Source organism: Pseudophryne corroboree, chromosome 2, assembly GCF_028390025.1.
Source record: "Pseudophryne corroboree isolate aPseCor3 chromosome 2, aPseCor3.hap2, whole genome shotgun sequence".
NCBI lineage: Eukaryota > Metazoa > Chordata > Amphibia > Anura > Myobatrachidae > Pseudophryne > Pseudophryne corroboree.
In genome coordinates, this window is record NC_086445.1 from 804910311 (window position 1) to 804932291 (window position 21981).

At 46.8% G+C, this 21981-nt stretch overlaps 1 protein-coding gene across 4 annotated transcripts in view; it reads left to right on the plus strand.

Moving 5' to 3' along the window:
• The window catches only part of KDM6A (lysine demethylase 6A), a 435435-nt gene that overhangs the window by 198145 nt on the left and 215309 nt on the right, over nt 1–21981 (plus strand). For all 4 annotated transcript variants that reach the window (XR_010241142.1, XM_063955630.1, XM_063955632.1 and 1 more), the window contains exons 5-6: nt 10782–10840; nt 11628–11748. Coding sequence is in view for 3 of the 4 variants with exons in the window: in XM_063955630.1 (XP_063811700.1) it covers nt 10782–10840; nt 11628–11748 (180 nt within the window). In the remaining variant the exon portion in view is untranslated. The remainder of the gene's footprint in view (nt 1–10781; nt 10841–11627; nt 11749–21981) is intronic.

Genomic DNA, 21981 nt, shown 5'->3' on the forward strand with positions numbered 1-21981 from the left:
GCATACTCTCCCTCTGTCTCCCCAAAGGGCTTTGTGGGGTCCTGTCCTCTGTCAGAGCATTCCCTGTGTGTGTGCTGTGTGTCGGTACTGCTGTGTCGACATGTATGATGAGGATAATGATGTGGAGGCGGAGCAAATGCCTGTGAATGGGATGTCACCCCCTGCGGGGTCGACACCGGTGTGGATGGACTTATGGAAGGAATTACGTGACAGTGTCAACTCCTTACATAAAAGGTTTGACGACATAGGACAGCCGGCTGCTCAGCTTGTGCCTGTCCAAGCGTCTCACATGTCATCAGGGGCTCTAAAACGCCCGCTACCTCAGATGGCAGACACAGATGTTGACACGGATACCGACTCCAGTGTCGACGATGAGACTAGTGTACCTTCCAATAGGGCCACCCGTTACATGATTGAGGCAATGAAAAATGTATTACACATTTCTGATAATACCCCAGATACCACAAAAAAGGGTATTATGTTTGGTGACAGAAAACTACCAGTAGTTTTCCTGCATCTGAGGAATTGATATGAGGTGTGTGAGGAAGCGTGGACTTCCCCCGATAAGAAATTGATAATTTCTAAGCAGCGTACCCTTTTCCGCCAGAGGATAGGTCACGTTGGGAAATAACCCCTAGGGTAGATAAAGCGGTTACACGCTTATTAAAAAAGGTGGCACTACCGTCACGGATACGGCCGCCCTGAAGGACCTGCTGATAGAAAGCAGAAAACTACCCTTAAAACTATATACACACACACGGGCATTATATTGAGACCTGCTATTGCCTCGGCATGGATGTGCAGTGCGGCAGCTGCGTGGTCAGATTCCCTGTCGGATAATATTTATACTATAGATAGGGACAATATTTTGCTGAAAATAGAGCATATATAAGACGCTGTCTTATACATGCGTGATGCACAAAGGGATATTTGCCGACTGGCATCACTAATAAGCGCTATGTAAAACCATTGCCGCCAGACGGGGATTATGGACTCGGCAATGGTTGGGCGATGCCGGTTCAAAACGGCACATGGAAGTTTGCCCTAGAAGGGGGTGGAACTGTTTGGGGGATGGTCTTTCAGACCTCGTTTCCACAGCTACGGCTGGGAAATCAAAACTTTTGCCACAAGCTACCCCACAGCAAAAGTAAGCACTGTATTATCAGGTACAGTCCCTTCGGCCCCAGAAAAGTAGAGGGCTAGAGGCTCATCTTTTCTGCCATGAGGAAAAGGTAGAGGGAAAAAGCTGCAGCACACAGCTAGTTCCCGGGAGCAGAAGTCCTCCCCTGCGTCCGGTAAGCCCACAGCATGACGCTTGGGCTGCTCAGGCGGACCCGGGTACGGTGGGGGCCCGTCTCAGAAATTTCAGCGCACAGTGGGCTCTCTCACAGGTGGATCCCTGGGTTCTTCAAACAGTATCTCAGAGGTACAGGCTGGAATTCGAGACGTCTCCCCCCTGCCGTTTCCTAAAATCTGCCTTACCGGTAACTCCCTCTGCCAGGGAGGCAGTGTTGGTGGCTATCCAAAAAACTGTATTCACAGCAAGTGATTATCAAGGTACCCCTCCTTCAACAGGAAAAGGGTTACTTTTCCACAATGTTTGTGGTACCGAAACCGGACGGTTCGGTGAGACCCATCTTAACTTTAAAATCCTTGAACACATATAACAAAAGATTCAAGTTCAAGATGGAATCGCTCAGGGCGATTATTGCGATCCTGGACGAGGGGGATTACAGGGTCTCTCTGGACATCAAGGATACTTACCTGCATGTCCCCATTTACCCTCCTCACCAGGAGTACCTCAAGATTGTGGTACAGGACTGTCACTATCAGTTCCAGACGCTGCCGTTTGGATTATCCGCGGCACCGAGGGTCTTTACCATGGGTAATGACCGAAATGATGAGTTTTAATTATCCCGTACTTGGACGATCTCCTGATAAAGGCGAGGTCCAAGGAACAGTTGGTAAGGGGGTAGCACTTTCTCGGGAAGTGCTGCAACAGCAGGACTGGATTCTCAATTCCAAAGTCACAGCTGGTCCCGACGACACGTCTTCTGTTCCTGGGAATGATTCTGGAAACAGACCAGAAGAAAGTGTTTCTTCCAATGGAAAAAGCCGAGGAGTTGTCATCTCTAGTCAGAAACCTCCTAAGACCGGGACAGGTGTCGGTACATCAATGCACACGAGTCCTGGGATAAATGGTAGCTTCGTACGAAGCAATTCCATTCGGAAAGTTCCACGCAAGGATTTTCCAGTGGGACCTGTTGGACAAATGGTCCGGGTCCAATCTCCAGATACAGCAGCGGATAACCCGGTCGGCAAGAACCAGGGTGTCGCTGCGGTGGTGGCTGCAGAGGGCTCATCTACTAGAGGGCCGCAGATTCGGAATACAGGACTGGGTCCTGGTGACCACGGATGCCAGCCTTCGGGGCTGGGGTGCAGTCACACAGGGAATAAAATTCCAAGGACTATGTCCAAACAGGAGTTTTTCACTTAACATAAATTTTCTGGAGATAAGAGCCATTTACAAGGCCCTAAGCAAAACAAGGCCCCTGCTTCACCAGCCGTACTGATCCAATCAGACAACATCACGGCGCTCGCCCATGTAAACAGGCAGGGCGGCACAAGAAGCAGGAGGGCGATGGCAGAAGCCACAGGGATTCCCCGTTGGGCGGAAAATCATGTGGTAGCACTGGCAGCAGTGTTCATTCCGGGAGTGGACAACTGGGAAGCAGACTTCCGCAGCAGACTCCACCTGGGAGAATAGGGACTTCATCCAGAAGTCTTCCAAATGCTGGTAAACCGTTGGGAAAGACCACGGGTGGACATGATGGCGTCCCGCCTCAATAAAAAAGATATTGCGCCAGGTCAAGAGAACCTCAGGCGATCGCTGTGGACGCTCTAGTGACACCGCGGGTGTACCAGTCGGTTTGTGTTCCCTCCTCTCCCTCTCATACCCAAGGTACTGAGGATAATAAGAAAAAGAGGAGTAAGAACTATACTCATTGTTCCGGATTGGCCAAGAAGGACTTGGTACCTGGAACTTCAGGAGAGGATCTCAGAGGACCCATGGCCTCTGTCACTCAGACAGGATCTGCTGCAGCAGGGGCCCTGTCTGTTCAAAGACTTACCGCGGCTGCATTGACGGCATGGCGGTTGAACACCGGATCCTGAGTGTAAAAGGCATTCCGGAGGAAGTCATTCTTATCCTGATCAAAGCCAGGAAGGATGTCAGCCTAAAGTTCAGACGTGTAAGGGAGTGCTGCATATTCAGCCCCTTCTTTGTGCCCCAGTGGCACCTTGGGATCTCAATGTGGTTTTGGAGTTCCTGGAATCACATTGGTTTGAGCCACTTAAAACCGTGGATTTAAAATATCTCACAGGAAAAGTGGTCATGTGTTGGCTCTGGCTTCGGCCAGGCATGTGTCAGAATTGGCGGCTTTGTCATAAAAAAGCCCTTACCTGACTTTCCATATGGATAGGGCAGAGTTGAGGACTCGTCCTCACTTTCTCCCGAAGGTGGTATCAGGTTTTCACTTGTACCAACCTATTGTGGTGCCTGCGGCTACTAGGGACCTGGAGGATTCCAAGTTACTGGACGTAGTCAGGGCCCTGAAAAATTATATTTCCAGGACGGCTGGAGTCAGGAAAACTGACTAGCTGTTTATCCTAGATGCACCCAACAAGCTGGGTGCTCCTGCTTCTAAGCAGACTGTAGCGCGCTGGATTTGTAGCACTATTCAGCTTGCGCATTCTGCTTTGGGACTACCGCAGCCTGAATCTCTAAAAGCCATTCCACAAGGAAGGTGGGCTCATCTTGGGCGGCTGCCCGAGGGGTCTCGGCTTTACAACTTGGCCGAGCTGCTACTTGGTCAGGGGCAAACACGTTTGCAAAATTTTATAAATTTGATACCCTGGCTGAGGAGGACCTGGAGTTCTCTCATTCGGTGCTGCAGAGTCATCCGCACTCTCACGCCCGTTTGGGAGCTTTGGTATAATCCCCATGGTCCTTACGGAGTCCCCAGCATCCACTAGGACGTCAGAGAAAATAAGATTTTACTCACCGGTAAATCTATTTCTCGTAGTCCGTAGTGGATGCTGGGCGCCCATCCCAAGTGCTGATTGTCTGCAATACTTGTAAATAGTTATTGTTACACAAATCGGGTTGTTATTGCGAACCATCTATTCAGAGGTTCCATTGTTATCATACTGTTAACCGGGGTTCCTATCACGAGTTATACGGTGTGATTGGTGTGGCTGGTGTGAGTCTTACCCGGGATTCAAAATCCTTCCTTAATGTGTCAGCTCTTCCGGGCACAGTGTCCTAACTGAGGCTTGGAGGAGGGTCATAGGGGGAGGAGCCAGTGCACACCAGATAGTCCTAAAGCTTTCTTTAGATGTGCCCAGTCTCCTGCGGAGCCGTCTATTCCCCATGGTCCTTACGGAGTCCCCAGCATCCACTACGGACTACGAGAAATAGATTTACCGGTGAGTAAAATCTTATTTTATATATTTCTCTGACGTCCTAGTGGATGCTGGGTACTCCGTAAGGACCATGGGGATTAGACGGGCTCCGCAGGAGACTGGGCACTCTAAAAGAAAGATTAGGTACTAACTGGTGTGCACTGGCTCCTCCCTCTATGCCCCTCCTCCAGACCTCAGTTAGAATCTGTGCCCGGCTCGAGCTGGTTGCACACTAGGGGCTCTCCTGAGCTTCTAGTAAAGAAAGTATTTGTTAGGTTTTTTATTTTCAGTGAGATCTGCTGGCAACAGACTCACTGCTACGAGGGACTTAGGGGAGAGAAGCGAACCTACCTGCTTGCAGCTAGCTTGGGCTTCTAGGCTACTGGACACCATTAGCTCCAGAGGGATCGAACACAGGCCCAGCCTCGGTCGTCCGGTCCCGGAGCCGCGCCGCCGTCCCCCTTGCAGAGCCAGAAGCACGTCCTGGAAATCGGCGGCTGAAGACTTCGGTCTTCATTAAGGTAGCGCACAGCACTGCAGCTGTGCGCCATTGCTTCCTATGCACACCACATACTCCGGTCACTGATGGGTGCAGGGCGCTGGGGGGGGGCGCCCTGGGCTGCAATTAGAGTACCTTAAAATTGGCAAAAAGCACATAATATGGTATAATAAACTATATATGTGCAAAAATCCCCTGCCATAATATTAATAAAAGAGCGGGATAAGCCCGCCGAGAAGGGGGCGGGGCTATCTCCCTCAGCACACTGGCGCCATTTCCTCTTCACAGCTCCGCTGGAAGACAGCTCCCCAGGCTCTCCCCTGCAGTTTCCAGGCTCAAAGGGTAAAAAAAGAGAGGGGGGGCACTAAATTTAGGCGCAAAACTGTATTATATAGCTGCTATAGGGAAAATAACTTTATGTAATAGTGTAAATCCCTGTTTATATAGTGCTGTGGTGTGTGCTGGCACTCTGTCTCCCCAAAGGACTTTGTGGGGTCCTGTCCTCAGTCAGAGCATTCCCTGTGTGTGTGCGGTGTGTCGGTACGGCTGTGTCGACATGTTTGATGAGGAGGCTTATGTGGAGGCGGAGCAGGTGCCGATAAATGTGATGTCACCCCCTGCGGGGTCGACACCAGAGTGGATGGATATGTGGAAGGTATTAACCGACAGTGTCAACTCCTTACATAAAAGGCTGGATGACGTAACAGCCGTGGGACAGCCGGCTTCTCAGCCCGTGCCTGCCCAGGTGTCTCAAAGACCATCAGGGGCTCACAAACGCCCGCTACCTCAGATGGCAGACACAGATGTCGACACGGAGTCTGACTCCAGTGTCGACGAGGATGAGACATATACACAATCCACAAGGGGCATCCGTTGCATGATTATGGCAATGAAAAATGTGTTACACATTTCTGACATTAACCCAGGTACCACTAAAAAGGGTATTATGTGCAGCCAGTGTTTTTTCCCCCATCAGATGAGTTGAATGAAGTGTGTGAAGAAGCGTGGGGTTCCCCCGATAAGAAACTGGTAATTTCTAAAAGATTACTGATGGCGTACCCTTTCCCGCCAGAGGATAGGTCACGGGAGATATCTCCTAGGGTGGATAAGGCGCTCACACGCTTGTCAAAAAAGGTGGCACTGCCGTCTCAGGATACGGCCGCCTTGAAGGAGCCTGCTGATAGAAAGCAGGAGGCTATCCTGAAGTCTGTATATACATACTCAGGTACTATGCTGAGACCTGCAATTGCTTCAGCATGGATGTGTAGTGCTGCTGCAGCGTGGTCTGATACCCTGTCAGATAATATTGATACCCTCGACAGGGATACTATTTTGCTAACCATAGAGCATATTAAAGACGTCGTCTTATATATAGGATATTTGCCGGCTGGCATCTAGAATTAATGCAATGTCCATTTCTGCCAGGAGGGTATTATGGACCCGGCAGTGGACAGGTGATGCTGATTCTAAAAGGCACATGGAGGTTTTGCCTTATAAGGGTGAGGAATTGTTTGGGGATGGTCTCTCGGACCTCGTATCCACAGCAACAGCTGGGAAATCGACATTTTTACCTCAGGCTCCCTCACAACCTAAGAAAGCACCGTACTATCAGGTACAGTCCTTTCGGCCTCAGAAAGGCAAGCGGATCAAAGGTGTGCTTCCTTTCTGCCCAGAGGCAGGGGGAGGGGGAAAAAGCTGCACCAGACAGCCAGTTCCCAGGAACAAAAATCCTCCCCTGCTTCTACTGAGTCCTCCGCATGACGCTGGGGCTCCACAGACGAAGCCAGGTGCGGTGGGGGCGCGTCTCCAGAACTTCAGCGACCAGTGGGTTCGCTCACAGGTGGATCTCTGGTTTCTACAAGTGGTATCGCAGGGATACAAGCTGGAATTCGAGGTGTCTCCCCCTCGCCGTTACCTCAAATCAGCCTTGCCAACTACTCCCCAGGACAGGGAGGTAGTACTGGCGGCAATTCACAAGCTGTACCTCCAGCAGGTGATAATAAAAGTTCCCCTCCTTCAACAAGGACGGGGTTACTATTCCACAATGTTGTGGTACCGAAACCAGACTGTTCGGTGAGACCCATTCTAAATTTGAAATCCTTGAACACTTATATAAGGAAGTTCGAGTTCAAAATGGAATCGCTCAGGGCGGTTATTGCAAGCCTGGAAGAGGGGGATTACATGGTATCACTGGACATCATGGATGCTTACCTACATGTCCCCATTTACCCACCTCACCAGGAGTACCTCAAGGTTGTGGTACAGAACTGCCATTACCAATTCCAGACGTTGCCGTTTGGTCTGTCCACGGCACCGAGGGTGTGTTCCAAGGTAATGGCCAAAATGATGATATTCCTTCGAAAGAAGGGAGTTATAATTAACCCGTACTTGGACGATCTCCTTATAAAGGCGAGGTCCAAGGAGCAGTCGTTGATCGGAGTAGCACTATCTCAGGAAGTGCTACAACAGCACGGCTGGATTCTGAATATCCCAAAGTCGCAGCTGGTTCCTACGACGCGTCTGCTGATATTGGGCATGTTTCTGGACACAGAACAGAAGAAGGTGTTTCTCCCGGAGGAGAAGGCCAAGGAGTTGTCATCTCGGGTCAGAGACCTCCTAAAACCGAAACAGGTGTCTGTGCATCATTGCACGCGAGTCCTGGAAAAGGTGTTAGCTTCTTACGAAGCAATTCCCTTCGGCAAGTTCCATGCAAGGAACTTTCAGTGGGACCTGTTAGACAAGTGAGGATCGCATCTTCAGATGCATCAGCTGATCACCCTGTCCCCGGGGCCAGGGTGTCTTTGCTGTGGTGGCTGCAGAGTGCTCATATTCTCGAGGGCCGCAGATTCGGCATTCAGGACTGGGTCCTGGTGACCGCGGATGCAAGCCTCCGAGGTTGGGGAGCAGTCACTCAGGGAAGAAATTTCCAAGGACAATGGTCGAGTCAAAAGACTTCCCTACACATAAATATTCTGAACCTAAGGGCCATTTACAATGCCCTAAGGCAAGCAGAACCCCTGCTTCAAAACCAGCCGGTGCTGATTCAGTCTGACAACACCACGGCTGTCGCCCATGTAAACCGACAAGGCGGCACAAGAAGCAGGATGGCGTTGGCAGAAGCCACAAGGATTCTCCGATGGGCGGAGTATCACTTGCTAACACTGTCAGCAGTGTTCATTCCGGGTGTGGAAAACTAGGAAGCAGACTTCCTCAGCAGGCACGACCTCCACCCGGGAGAGTGGGGACTTCATACAGAAGTCTTCACGCAGATTGTGAACCGTTGGGAATGGCCACAGGTGGATATGATGGCGTCCCGCCTCAACAAAAAGCTAAAGTATTGCGCCAGGTCAAGAGACCCTCAGGCGATAGCTGTGGACGCACTAGTGACACCGTGGGTGTACCAGTAGGTTTATGTGTTCCCTCCTCTTCCTCTCATACCCAAGGTACTGAGGATAGTAAGTAAGAGAGGAGTAAGAACTATACGCGTAGTTCCGGATTGGCCAAGAAGAACTTGGTACCCAGAACTACAAGAAATGATCTCTGAGGACCCATGGCCCCTGTGTCTCAGACGGACCTGTTACTGCAGGGGCCCTGTCTGTTCCAAGACTTACCGCGGCTGCGTTTGAAGGCTTGGCGGTTGAACGCAGGGTCCTAACGGAAAAGGGCGTTCCAGATGAAGTGATTCCTACGCTGTTAAAGGCTAGGAAAGACGTTGCCTGAAGTTCAGACGTTGTTAAGGGAGTGCTGCATATTCAGCCTCCTTTTGTACCTCCAGTGGCACCTTGGGATCTCAACGTAGTGTTGGTTTTCCTAAAATTACATTGTTTTGAGCCACTTCAGAACGTGGAGTTGAAGTATCTCACGTGGAAAGTGGTCATATATATTTGGCCTTGGCTTCGGCTAGGCGTGTGTCAGAATTGGCAGCTTTGTCATGTGAAAGCCCTTATCTGATGTTCCATAGGGACAGGGCAGAATTGAGGATTCGTCCCCAATTTCTCCCTAAGGTGGTATCAGCGTTTCATTGAACCAACCTATTGTGCTGCCTGCGGCTACTCGGGACTTAGAGGCCTCCAAGTTGCTGGATGTTGTCCGGGCCCTGAAAATTTTGTTTCCAGGACGGCTAGAGTCATATATACAGACTCGCTGTTATCCTGCATGCACCCAACAAGCTGGGTGCTCCTGCTTCTACGCAGACTATTGCTCGCTGGATCTGTGGCGCGATTCAACTTGCACATTCTGCGGCTGGACTGCCGCATCCTAAATCAGTAAAAGCCCATTCCACGAGGAAGGTGGCTCTACTTGGGCGCCTGCCCAAGGGGTCTCGGCATTACAACTTTGCCGAGCTGCTACCTGGTCGGGGTCAAACACGTTTGCAAAATTCTACAAGTTTGATACCCTGGCTGAGGAGGACCTTGAGTTTGCTCATGCGGTGCTGCAGTGTCATCCGCACTCTCCCGCCCGTTTGGGATCTTTGGTATAATCCCCATGGTCCTTACGGAGTACCCAGCATCCACTAGGACGTCAGAGAAAATAAGAATTTACTCACCGGTAATTCTATTTCTCGTAGTCCGTAGTGGATGCTGGGAGCCCGTCCCAAGTGCGGACTCTCTGCAATACGTGTATATAGTTATTGCTTAACTAAAGGGTTTTGTTATGAGTCATCTGTTAATGAGGCTCATTTGTTGTTCATACTGTTAACTGGGTATAGTTATCACAAGTTGTACGGTGTGGCTGGTATGAGTCTTACCCGGGATTCCAAATCCTTTCCTTGTAGTGTCAGCTCTTCCGGGCACAGTTTCCCTAACTGAGGTCTGGAGGAGGGGCATAGAGGGAGGAGCCAGTTCACACCAGATAGTACCTAATCTTTCTTTTAGAGTGCCCAGTCTCCTGCGGAGCCCGTCTATTCCCCATGGTCCTTACGGAGTACCCAGCATTCACTACGGACTACGAGAAATAGAATTACCGGTGAGTAAATTCTTATTATATATATATATATATATATATATGGTTTTGTTTACTCAGTCACTATTTTTTCCATGTTTGTTACTGTTTATGCCACCACACCCTAGGATTTTGTTGTTCTTGCATTAAATGGTTTGGCTCTTTTATTAACAATATATAGAATTTCCGGACAGATAAGAACCACTTGGCCCATCTAGTCTGCCCATTTAACACACACACACACACACACACACACACACACACACACACACACACACACACACACACACACACACACACACACACACACACACACACACACACACACACACCTTGTTTGCGTTTGTCTTTAATACTTTTTGTACTATGTCAGCTACAGTACCTTTTTGTATTTGTTTTTTCTTCTGTGTTCAAAGATTTAATTAAGTATATTCTTTATACAAGAGCCTTGCTGTATTTTCTGTTCTGACCTGCATTAAATAAGTGATATAAAGCGCAAGCCCTGTAATTGAGAGCTGCATTATGGGATGCTTCTTTTTGCTATGAGTGCTTTTACCTTTTTGAGTTTTGTCTGTAATACACAATGTGTACCAATAAGTCCCTACAGTCAGAGGTCAGCAGAGGTATAAAAAGAGTATAAACAGAGGCATCACAGGAAAAACCGTTTCACTATGCAGTTCTTCGGCTGCAGAAGGGGAAGCACTTGTTCAGTGATGACAGGGAGATAAATTAGGAATACTGTTTTAATGTAACATAGCTTTTTATGAGGCGTTCTGTTTCAAGCTTGCTTTCCGTGACCGTTTTGCATTACTCAGTTATACAGATAGAGTTGTAATATGCTACAGACACTCAAATATGGATTTGTTCTTATTTGCAGAATGCTGCCTTTCTTTATGGCCTTGGATTGGTCTACTTTTATTACAATGCATTTCACTGGTAGGTAATGCTCCTTTTTTGACACTTGTTCTGTATGACATTGCTATTTTATGGGTATGGGACTCGGGGTCGACAGTCACTAGGCCGACACAGCCATTAGGTCGACATGAACAAGGTTGACATGGGAAAAAAGTCGACATGAGGTTGTTGTTTTTTTTTAATGTTTTTTTCGTAAAGTGACGGGGAAACCCAATTAGTGGTTCCCATTCCCAATTGTAGTCCACGTGGATCGTAAAGTATGAAAGTTCAAAAAATTAAGAAAAAAAGTGAAAAACTCATGTTGACCTTGTTCATGTCGACCTAATGGTTGTGTCAACATATTTCCTGTGTCGACCTAATGTATGTCGACCTAGAGTCCGTATACCCTATTTTATATGTTTTGTAGCAGACAGACTGTCCTTGTGTTGAAGCGACTTTTAAGAAAAAGTATACACAAGTGGGGGGATGATGAACAGAACTTCTATATTCATTATTCAGTACATTATTTGAGCCCTAGTATATTGTCATCAAGCTGGCACTGCTGATGAGCCCTCTTGCTGCAATAAAATTGGTGAACAAGATCGGGACACACTGACATTTTGCACTGTGGTCTGATAGAAATGTGTAGAAAATTCCCCTTAGAACTGGTGTTACTAAATAACGCGTTATATTTTGGAGTGGTCAGTGGCTTTATGTGAGGCCTGTATTCAGATATTTCCTTGCCTGTCACATTGTAATAAACTTTGAGTGTTATTACATTATATGGCTGGTGGTGTCCTGCTTAATGATGTCTCTTTCCCCCTTCTAGGGCAATTAGAGCATTTCAGGAAGTGCTTTATGTCGACCCTGGCTTTTGTCGCGCCAAGGAAATCCATTTGCGACTTGGACTTATGTTCAAAGTAAACACTGACTATGAGTTAAGTCTAAAGGTAATAACATGTTCTCAATATATGCTGTCCAGTGGATCCGTATAATCATGGTAATCAATAATAATGGTCGTTAATTTTATTGATTTAACTGTTATGCATTCAAGAAGGCTGCATGAAGCGACTTTCAGGGCATGAACTATGAGAAAAGGGTACATAATGTAGATCTTTTCCTATGTGGTAGTGCAGAATTAAAATTATTATATAGTTGATTGCTTAAAATGATGCCTATTTACTTTTGATTGTGTAAAAGGATACAGTAATGGTTTGTAAATACAAAAGCTAATCTTCATTTAGTGCCTATGTATTAATATTTGTTGGATATCCCCGGAAAACACCTGTAGCTAGATTGGGTTATAAAATAATTTTATTAAAAAAATGAGATTGGTTAATTGGTCGACAAATCACAAACGTGCCAGTATAGATAGTAAAAATTGTTACACTGAAATGCCAAAAGTCATGGTGTAGGTGCCTACTATCGTGTTGGATATCCTCTAGCCCAGTGAAGTGCAGCATTTCTACGTGGTATCGATTCCACAAGTAAAGGGAAGACATCTGGAGAGATGTTGACCCTGCCATCTCTGGAGAGTTTCCCACAGCTCCCTGATATTCAAAGGTACAGGGTCTGGGGTGCCAATGGACCCCTCCACTAGGTCCCATAAATGCTTGATTGGTTCATGGTGGGTGAACGTGGTGGCCGCACCATTCGTTGGAACTCTCCAGAATGCTTCTCAAACCATTCTGGATAACTTCGGACTGATCACACTGCATTATTTTGCTGTAATATGCCATCCATGAAGGGCTGCCGAAGGTCACCAAGCATTGCAGCGTAGCGGTTACCGGTCAATGTGTTCAGGTGGACCCAACCCACACCATGCCACACCACGTGAACGCACCTCATTCCTTTATGGAACCAACACCAGCCTGCACAGTTCATTGCCTCCTAGGGTCTGCACCACACCCAAATGATACCATGAGCCTGAAACAATTGGAACTGTGACTCATTGGACCACACCGCATGTTGCCAGTCGTTCATGGTCCAATTAGCGACATCACAAGCCCAGGGGCACTCTGGGTCTTCTGATCCCATGGAAGCTAAAGAACACTGCACCTGATTTGCTGAATATGCATCTAGTACCTCCTGCATTAATTGTGGATGTAATTTTGATCCAGTGTTGCTTGTCTGTTACAACAACAATTCTGGTCATACGCTGCTGGCCCTGATCATTTAAGCACCCGTGGTTGGCCACTGTGCTCTTCACGGTGGGTGCTAGTACCTTTCATGAGGTATTCGTGGTACACTAGTGACACCGTAGATCAAGTAATGTTAAATGTTTGCACATCTTCGGAAATCTATCATGCCACCCCAATAATTCACATCCCCTTGCCATGAACAGCCTAGCCAGTGTTCACGGAGAACCACAAGATGTCCAATTCCAACTAATGCAGGCCTGGCTATTTCCATGAGTTACATTACGGTAGTGCCACCTACATTACTTTTACATACTGCTATCCCATGGCTTTTGGCACTTCATTGTATGTTAGAATAAACCCGGAGGACTAAGGAGGGCACTTGCCAGCAGGGTATCAGTGACCTGGTCATAGCAATATCAACAGTGAACAGATTTAGCTGGTGCAAAAAAACAGATATCAAACAAAATTTCCTGGCTGCTAGTTAAGTCAGTTTATATTTTTTAGACCTCCATTATCTGGGTTGGGAGATAACCTGGCAGAATGGTTATAAAATGATAGACCCACACAAAGATGATTTAGTACAGTGGCAGGGCAGGTCCTTCTAATTGTGGTAATGAAACAAATGTTGACATCTTTTGTATAATCTGTATGTCTGCATTATAATCCTGGAACTCTGAATCCAAGACTTTAAATTAAGAATACTGACATGTTTTCTTCGCAGATATGGATGCCGTACCTCTTGGCCCTATTTAGCAAAGATATGAGTTTAGAAAATCACACCAATATTTTATAATCCCGTTAAAAAATATTGGTAGTTACCTGGCTTGTCTTAAACTTTTACTATACAATTATCTGACAGATCATCTGGCTGGTTGGAATGAAACTGGATGAGAGCAAATGACAATTGACCTTTTGCGTCAAAACACTGGAAAATGGACAAAACCTGTCATTCAGACAAATTTGTTAAGTCATGGATTTAACCAATTTGTACGATCAACAGTTTTTTTTTCTTCTGTTTTTCAATGTTTGGGAGCAAATGGTCGATTGTCATTTGCTCTCGCCCATTACCAGATTTTCATTCCAACCAGCCAGATCTGGCAGATAATTGTATAGTGTATGCCCAATTTAAGGATTACAGTAGTCTGGTTTGAATGACCTTAATAAGAAGTACCTTCTCCTTACTGCAATAGTTCAGACAGTCTGAGGCTATATTCTTTATTTTAGTATCATTCATCAGTGTGCCTTTGTAGTTTGCTAAATGTCTATGCTTTTTATGTATTGTTGACCTTTTAAGCGACTATGTATCACATTGTTGGAGTAAACTTCTTAAATCGTGTTGGGAGAAAGCCTTATCTGCTTAGGCTAGTGCTGTTGCGATCAGACCGGTTCCAGTTTCTATAACAAGTTTTAATCTCACGGTGTGGGAACCGTTCTTATGGCCGGATTTCTCTGAGCTCAGTCCTGAATTGTCCAGCATTTCGTAGACACTGGGGTCAGGCTGCAATGTAAAGGGTCCATCGCTTTAGTTTTCCAACATTCAGGCTTCTTCGGCAACTTGAGTGAACCAAGTAGTTTTATATCTGTTTCTATTCCATGGGCGGTATTCAAATGATATATCACGCCCAATCTACTTTCTAAAGTTGTCACTCAGATCACGCCCATAATAATCAAGTTTAGCTGCGTAAAGGGTCGGCTGCCCATCAGCAGAAACAGAACAGGTGTGGAAGGGGGCAGAAAGAATTGAATTCTACCCCTTAAGTGCTTATTCTTCTCTAAATTTTGTATGGTTACAGTAGTATATTATTTGCTACTATCAGGTCTATTCAATTGAAGTCGGAACTGCCGTCTAGTCGGAAAAACGTCCGTTTCTGACTTTTTTTGGTCGAATCAGGATTCAACCTATTCAGTGGTACTGCTTTTTTTCAGACTTGTCGGAAAACACGTGGATTAGTAGGTTAGCTGCGGATCCACATGTTTTGTCGAATAAGCTGCTAATTCCGACAGGATTTTGTCCCGTTTTCGACAATGCTGATCCAACTTTAAAAAAAGTCTGATAAGCATTGTTGGAAACAGGCAAAACCTGTCTGATTTTCCCCGCTAATTGAATACTACACTGTCAGATCCTCTCCGTTGGAGAGGATCCAACGTGCATTGAATATACCAATAAGTTGTCATACCATTTTCTCTGACGTCCTAGTGGATGCTGGGAACTCCGTAAGGACCATGGGGAATAGACGGGCTCCGCAGGAGACTGGGCACTCTAAAAGAAAGATTAGGTACTATCTGGTTTGCACTGGCTCCTCCCTCTATGCCCCTCCTCCAGACCTCAGTTAGAATCTGTGCCCGGCCAGAGCTGGATGCACCTAGTGGGCTCTCCTGAGCTTGCTAGAAAGAAAGTATTTGTTAGGTTTTTTATTTTCAGTGAGATCTGCTGGCAACAGACTCACTGCTACGTGGGACTGAGGGGAGAGAAGCAAACCTACCTGCGTGCAGCTAGCTTGTGCTTCTTAGGCTACTGGACACCATTAGCTCCAGAGGGTTCGAACACAGGGCCTGACCTCGATCGTCCGTTCCCGGAGACGCGCCGCCGTCCCCCTTGCAGAGCCAGAAGACAGAAGAAAAAGATAAAATCGGCGGCAGAAGACTCCGGTCTTCATTAAGGTAGCGCACAGCACTGCAGCTGTGCGCCATTGCTCCCACTGCACACCACACACTCCGGTCACTGTAGGGTGCAGGGCGCTGGGGGGCGCCCTGGGCAGCAAGAAGTATACCTTTTGGCAATATATACACATAATACAGTCTGGAAAACTGTATATGTGTAAAACCCCCGCCATTTTTAGTCAGAAACAGGACAGAAGCCCGCCGCCGAGGGGGCCGGGCCTTCTTCCTCAGCACACCAGCGCCATTTTCTCTTCACAGCTCCGCTGGAAGAAAGCTCCCCAGGCTCTCCCCGGCAGTATCCTGGTACACAAAGGGTGAAAAGAGAGGGCGGGGCACATAAATTTAGGCGCAAAAATTTGTATATACAGCAGCTACTGGCTAAACACTGAGTTGTAGTGTAATCCCTGGGTTATATAGCGCTGGGGTGTGTGCTGGCATACTCTCTCTCTGTCTCTCCAAAGGGCCTTGTGGGGGAACTGTCCTCAAATAGAGCATCCCCTGTGTGTGTGGTGTGTCGGTACGCGTGTGTCGACATGTTTGAGGTAAAAGGCTCCTCTAAGGAGGTGATAGAGCGGATATGTGTGTGAGGGGGTGTCTCCGTCGACAACGCTGACACCTGTTTGGATATGTGTAAGTGCTAAGGTGAATTTATTGCACAAAAGGTTAGGGAACAGACAGGAAATCTACCCATGTCTGTCCCTATGTCACAGAGACCTTCAGAGTCTCTCAATGCTCACTATCCATAATAACAAACACTGGTATCGACACGGAGTTTAACTCCACTGTCGACTACGATAATGCAAAGTTACAGCCAAGATGGCTATAAGGTATTCAATATATGATTATTGAAATAATAGATGATTTGCATATCACTGATGACTCATCTGTCCCTGACACGAGAGTACACATGTTTAAGGGGAAGAATGCTGAGGTAAATTTCCCTCCTCTCATGATGAAAAAGAGCGGGAATCTCCAGACAAGAGACGGCAGCTTCCCACAAGAGAATTCTCAGGCTGTATCCTTTCCCCACTAGGGCCAGGATATGTTGAGAATCTTCCCCTGGGGTGTCCTGTTTGCACAGACGGTAGCACTTGCTATTCTCAGGGATCCTGCAGATAGCGTGCACATTCTAGTATACTACCCAGACCGGCGATTGTGTCGGCATGGGTTTATAGCGCTGTGGCAGCGTGGACAGGTACCTTATCAGCAGAGATGAGACCCTAGTATGCAATATAAATATATTAAAGATGCTGTCTTAAGTGATAGATATATAGTTATAAAGCATGCCCAAGGAGACATGAGTATACTGGGTCCTAGAGTCAAAGCTATGTCGATCTCTGCTTGACGTGTCCTGTAGAATATGCATTGGACAGATGATGCCGACTTAAGAGGCATATGGAAGGCTGAGGATTGTGTGGAGAAGGGTTCTCGGGCCTGGTCTCCACAGCTATAGCTGGTAATTCTGCTAGTTTGCCTTATATTCCTGCACAGCCTAAGAAAGCACGACATTATTAAATGCAGCCTTTCGTATAAAGAAACAAGAAAGTCTGAGGGGCGTCCTTTCTTGTCAGAGCCGGGCAGCTAGTTCCCAGGAACAGAAGTCCTCCCCGGCCCCTACAAAAATCCACCAATGTCGCTGGGACACGCCTTCGTAAGTTCAGCCACAAGTGGGTTCACTCCCTGTTCGATCCCTGGGCAATAGATATTGTGTCTCAGGGATACAAGCTGGACTGTGAGAAGATGCCCCCTCACCAACGGCCCTGCGGGCTTCCTCCCAAGAGAGGGAGCCAGTGTTATCTGCAATTAACAAATTGTATCTTTAACAGGTGGTGGTCAAGGGTCCCCTCCTTCAACAAGAGGGTGTTATTATTAGACCATGTTGTAATCCCGAAACCAGACGGTTCGGTCAGACCCATATTGACTTAAAAATCCCTGAACATATACCTGAGAAGGTTCAAGTTCAAGATGGAATCGCTAAGAGCGGTCAGTGCAAGCCTAAAAAGGGGGAGACTTTATTGTGAATCGGGACATAAGGGATGCATACCTTCAGGTCCCCATTTATCCACCTCATTAGGCGTACCTCAGAATTGCGGTACGGGATTGTCATTACCAATTTCAGATGTTGCCGTTTGGTTTCTCCACGGCCCCGAGAATATTCACCATGGTAATGGCGGATATGATTGTGCTACTGCGGAAGCAAGGTGTCACTATTATCACGTACTTGGACGATCTCCTCATAAAAGCGAGATCAAGAGAGCAGTTGCTGAACAGCGTATCACTTTCTCTGGAAGTGTAACGGCAACACGGCTGGATTCTATATATTCCAAAGTCGCAGTTGTTTCCTACAGCTCATCTGCCTCTCCTAGGCACGATCCTAGACACAGACCAGAAAAGGGTTTATCTCCCGATAGAGAGAGCTCAGGAGCTCATGACACTGGTCAGGAATCTATTAAAACCAAAACAGGTGTCAGTGCATCACTGCACTCGAGTCCTGGGAAGGATGGTGGCATCATACGAGGCCATCCCCTTAGGCAGGTTCCATGCGAGGACCTTCCAATGGGACTTACTGGACAAGTGGTCCGGATCACCTCTTCAGAGGCATCGGTTAATCACCCTATCCCCCAGGGCCAGGGTGTCTCTCCTGTGGTGGCTGCAGAGTGCTCACCTTCTCGAGGGCCGCAGATTCGGCATTCAGGACTGGATCCTGGTGACCACGGATGCAAGCCTCCGAGGGTGGGGGGCAGTTACACAGGGAAGAAATTTCCAAGGTCTGTGGTCAAGTCAACTGACTTGCCTTCACATCAATATCCTGGAACTAAGGGCCATATACAACGCCCTAAGTCAAGCGGAGATCCTGCTTCGCGACCAACCGGTTCTGTTCCATTCAGACCGCAGGGGTTCATGTAAACCGCCAAGGCGGCACAAGGAGCAGGGTGGCGAGGGTAGAAGCCACCAGAATTCTTCGCTGGGCGGAGAATCAAGTAAGCGCACTGTCAGCAGTGTTCGTTCTGGGAGTGGACATCTGGGAAGCAGACTTCCTCAGCAGGTACGACCTCCACCCGGGAAAGTGGGGACTTCATCAGGAAGTCTTCACGCAGTTTGCAAATTGATAGGAACTGCCTAAGGGGCGTCCCACCTCAATAAAAAGCTAAAAAAGGTTTTACGCCGGGTCAAGGGACCCTCAGGTGATAGCTGTGGTCGCACTTGTAACACCGTGGGTGTTCCAGTCAGTCTCTGTATTCCCTCCTCTTCCTCTCATACCCAAGGGCTGAGAATTGTAATAAAAGGAGGAGTGAAAACAATATTCTTTACTCCGAATTGGCCAAGAAGGACTCGGTACCCGGAGCTGCAGGAAATGCTCTCAGAGGACTCAGTGCTTCTGCCTCTCAGACAGGACATGTTGCAACAGGGGCCCTGTCTGTTCCAAAATTTACCGCGGCTGCATTTGACGGCATGGCGGTTGAACGCCAGATCCTAGCGGAAAAGGGCATTCCGGATGCAGTTATTCCTACGCTGGTAAAGGCTAGGAAAGACGTGACAGCAAGACTTTTTCACTGTATATGGCGAAAATAGGTTGCTTGGTGTGAGGCCGGGAAGCCCCTACGGAGGAATTCCAGCGGGGTCGATTCCTGCACTTCCTACAGTCAGGAGTGACTATGGGCCTAAAATTAGGATCCATAAAGGTCAAGATTTCGGCCCTATATATTTTCTCTAAAAATGAACTGGCTTCACTGCCTGAAGTTCAGACGTTCCGGGGGTGCTGCATATTCAGCCTCCTTTTGTGCCACCGGTGGCACCTTGGGATCTTAACGTTGTGTTGGATTTCCTGAAATCCCACTGGTTTGAGCCACTTAAGACCGTGGAGCTAAAATATCTCACGTGGAAAGTGGTCATGCTATTGGCCTTAGCTTCGGCTAGGCGTGTGTCAGTATTGCCGGTTTTGTCATGTAAAAACCCTCATCTGATCTTCCATAGGGACAGGGCAGAATTGAGGACTCGTCCCCAATTTCTTCCTAGGGTGGTATCGTTTCATTTGAACCAGCCTATTGTGGTGCCTGCGGCTACTAGGGACTTGGAGGATTCCAAGTTGCTGGACGTAGTCCGGGCTTTGAAAATTTATGTTTCCAGAAAGGCGGGAGTCAGAGTCTGACTCGCTGTTTATTCTGTATGCAGCCAACAAGGTTGGCGCTCCTGCTTCGAAGCAGACTATTGTTCGCTGGATCTATAGCACGATTCAGCTGGTTCACTCTGCGGCTGGATTGCCGCATCCAAAATGGTGAAAGCCCATTCCACAAGAAAGGTGGGCTATTCTTGGACGGCTGCCCGAGGGGTCTCTGCTTTACAGCTTTGCCGAGCTGCTACTTGCTAAGTTTGCTAAGTTCTACAAGTTTGATAACCTGGCTGAGGTGGACCTTGAGTTTGCTCATGCGGTGCTGCAGAGTCATCCGCACTCTCCCGCCCGTTTGGGAGCTTTGGTATAATCCCCATGGTCCTTACGGAGTTCCCAGCATCCACTAGGACGTCAGAGAAAATAAGAATTTACTCACCGGTAATTCTATTTCTCGTAGTCCGTAGTGGATGCTGGGCGCCCGTCCCAAGTGCGGACTCTCTGCAATACATGTATATAGTTATTGCTTAACTAAAGGGTTATTGTTATGAGCCATCTGTTACTGAGGCTCAGTTGTTGTTCATACTGTTAACTGGGTATGGTTATCACAAGTTGTACGGTGTGATTGGTGTGGCTGGTATGAGTCTTACCCTGGATTCCAAATCCTATCCTTGTTGTGTCAGCTCTTCCGGGCACAGTTTCCTTAACTGAGGTCTGGAGGAGGGGCATAGAGGGAGGAGCCAGTGCACACCAGATAGTACCTAATCTTTCTTTTAGAGTGCCCAGTCTCCTGCGGAGCCCGTCTATTCCCCATGGTCCTTACGGAGTTCCCAGCATCCACTACGGACTACGAGAAATAGAATTACCGGTGAGTAAATTCTTATTTTTAATTTTCAGACTACCCCTATAGACTGGTAAATCTGATATAATGTACCCCCTCTTATGAATTACATATGGTATGGAAAAATGTTTTTTAATATCTAATTTACAGTAAGGCATGAATAATTTATTATACGCCAGTTTTCCTAGTGAAAATTTATGTGTTGCTGATTATACGCTAGCTCCCTGTACAAAGATCTGCATATATTAACACTGCTACCATATTATAAGCAGAATTATTATTATTATTATTATTATATGTTTGAAGGTGCATTGAGAAATACATGCTGAAAATATGCTGGTTTCTTCCCAACCGTCATCTGTTTTGATGTGATGAATATTTTCAGTAGTATGAGGGGTAGATTTATTCAGTACTGTGATATTTATATTTTCTCAACTTTTTAAAATTCAAGGCAACACTTTCTAGGTAAATCCGCTTACTGTGGATTTAAATTTCTATAGACTGCTGTCTGCCTTGAGGTATTGTGTGTCGTCTCTGAACTGCAGTGGCCTCTCCTGCATAATAACCATTTCACACAGCAGTAGCCAGCTTCAGTACTGCAATATTTGTATGAGGTGCAGATGTTCTGTAGCTGCTGCTGCTTGTTGCAGACAGGATTCTGTTATGAATAAGGCTTTATCTTATTTTCAGCGCTGGTGAGTGTCTTTACTTCTCTGTATTTCAGTGTATTTCTTCACTGCTTCTTTTTCTCTAACATCAAGATATTGATATGCATGTTAGGAGACCCGAGACATCCTTGCTGGGTTTTTTCTCTTTGAATTTTAATGATATTTCTATTGTTCCAGTCCATCTGATGTAATTCTTTTGGTTTTTAAGTAGAATTAGCTTGACTGCATTTTACTGATGTCCATTTCAGCATACCAGGTCCTTAATCATTTATTACTAATATATTGCAATATTGTGCCTTTGGCTAGCTCTAGGGCTAATAAGGTTGAGGTTGGCATTTTGTATCTTTCATTCCTGCACACTGGGTGCCGTTTTAGGTTAGAATTATCTGAGAGCGCACAGTTTATATAACGTGATCTCTTAGTTCTTTTCACCATTGTATTTTAAGTTATAACATGATTGCGTGTTACTTGTTATAGAGTGCTGATTTGCATACCATTCTGCCATTATCTTTGTGCTATTTACATCAAATTTGGTGATTTTCAAATTCTCAAAGTAGCATTGCCATGGTAACTGTTCCAAAGCAGACCAATCTAGCCGTATGCATCATTGCACAAAGGATAAATGAATGTACAGGTATGAATGCTGAACTGATTCTGTATTTGCTGTGGTATATTTGTTTGATGTGTGATTACATAAATCTCTCCATACATGATATCCCAAATGTATCTGTCCGTTTTGAAAGCTGTCAAGTTTTTCAAACTGT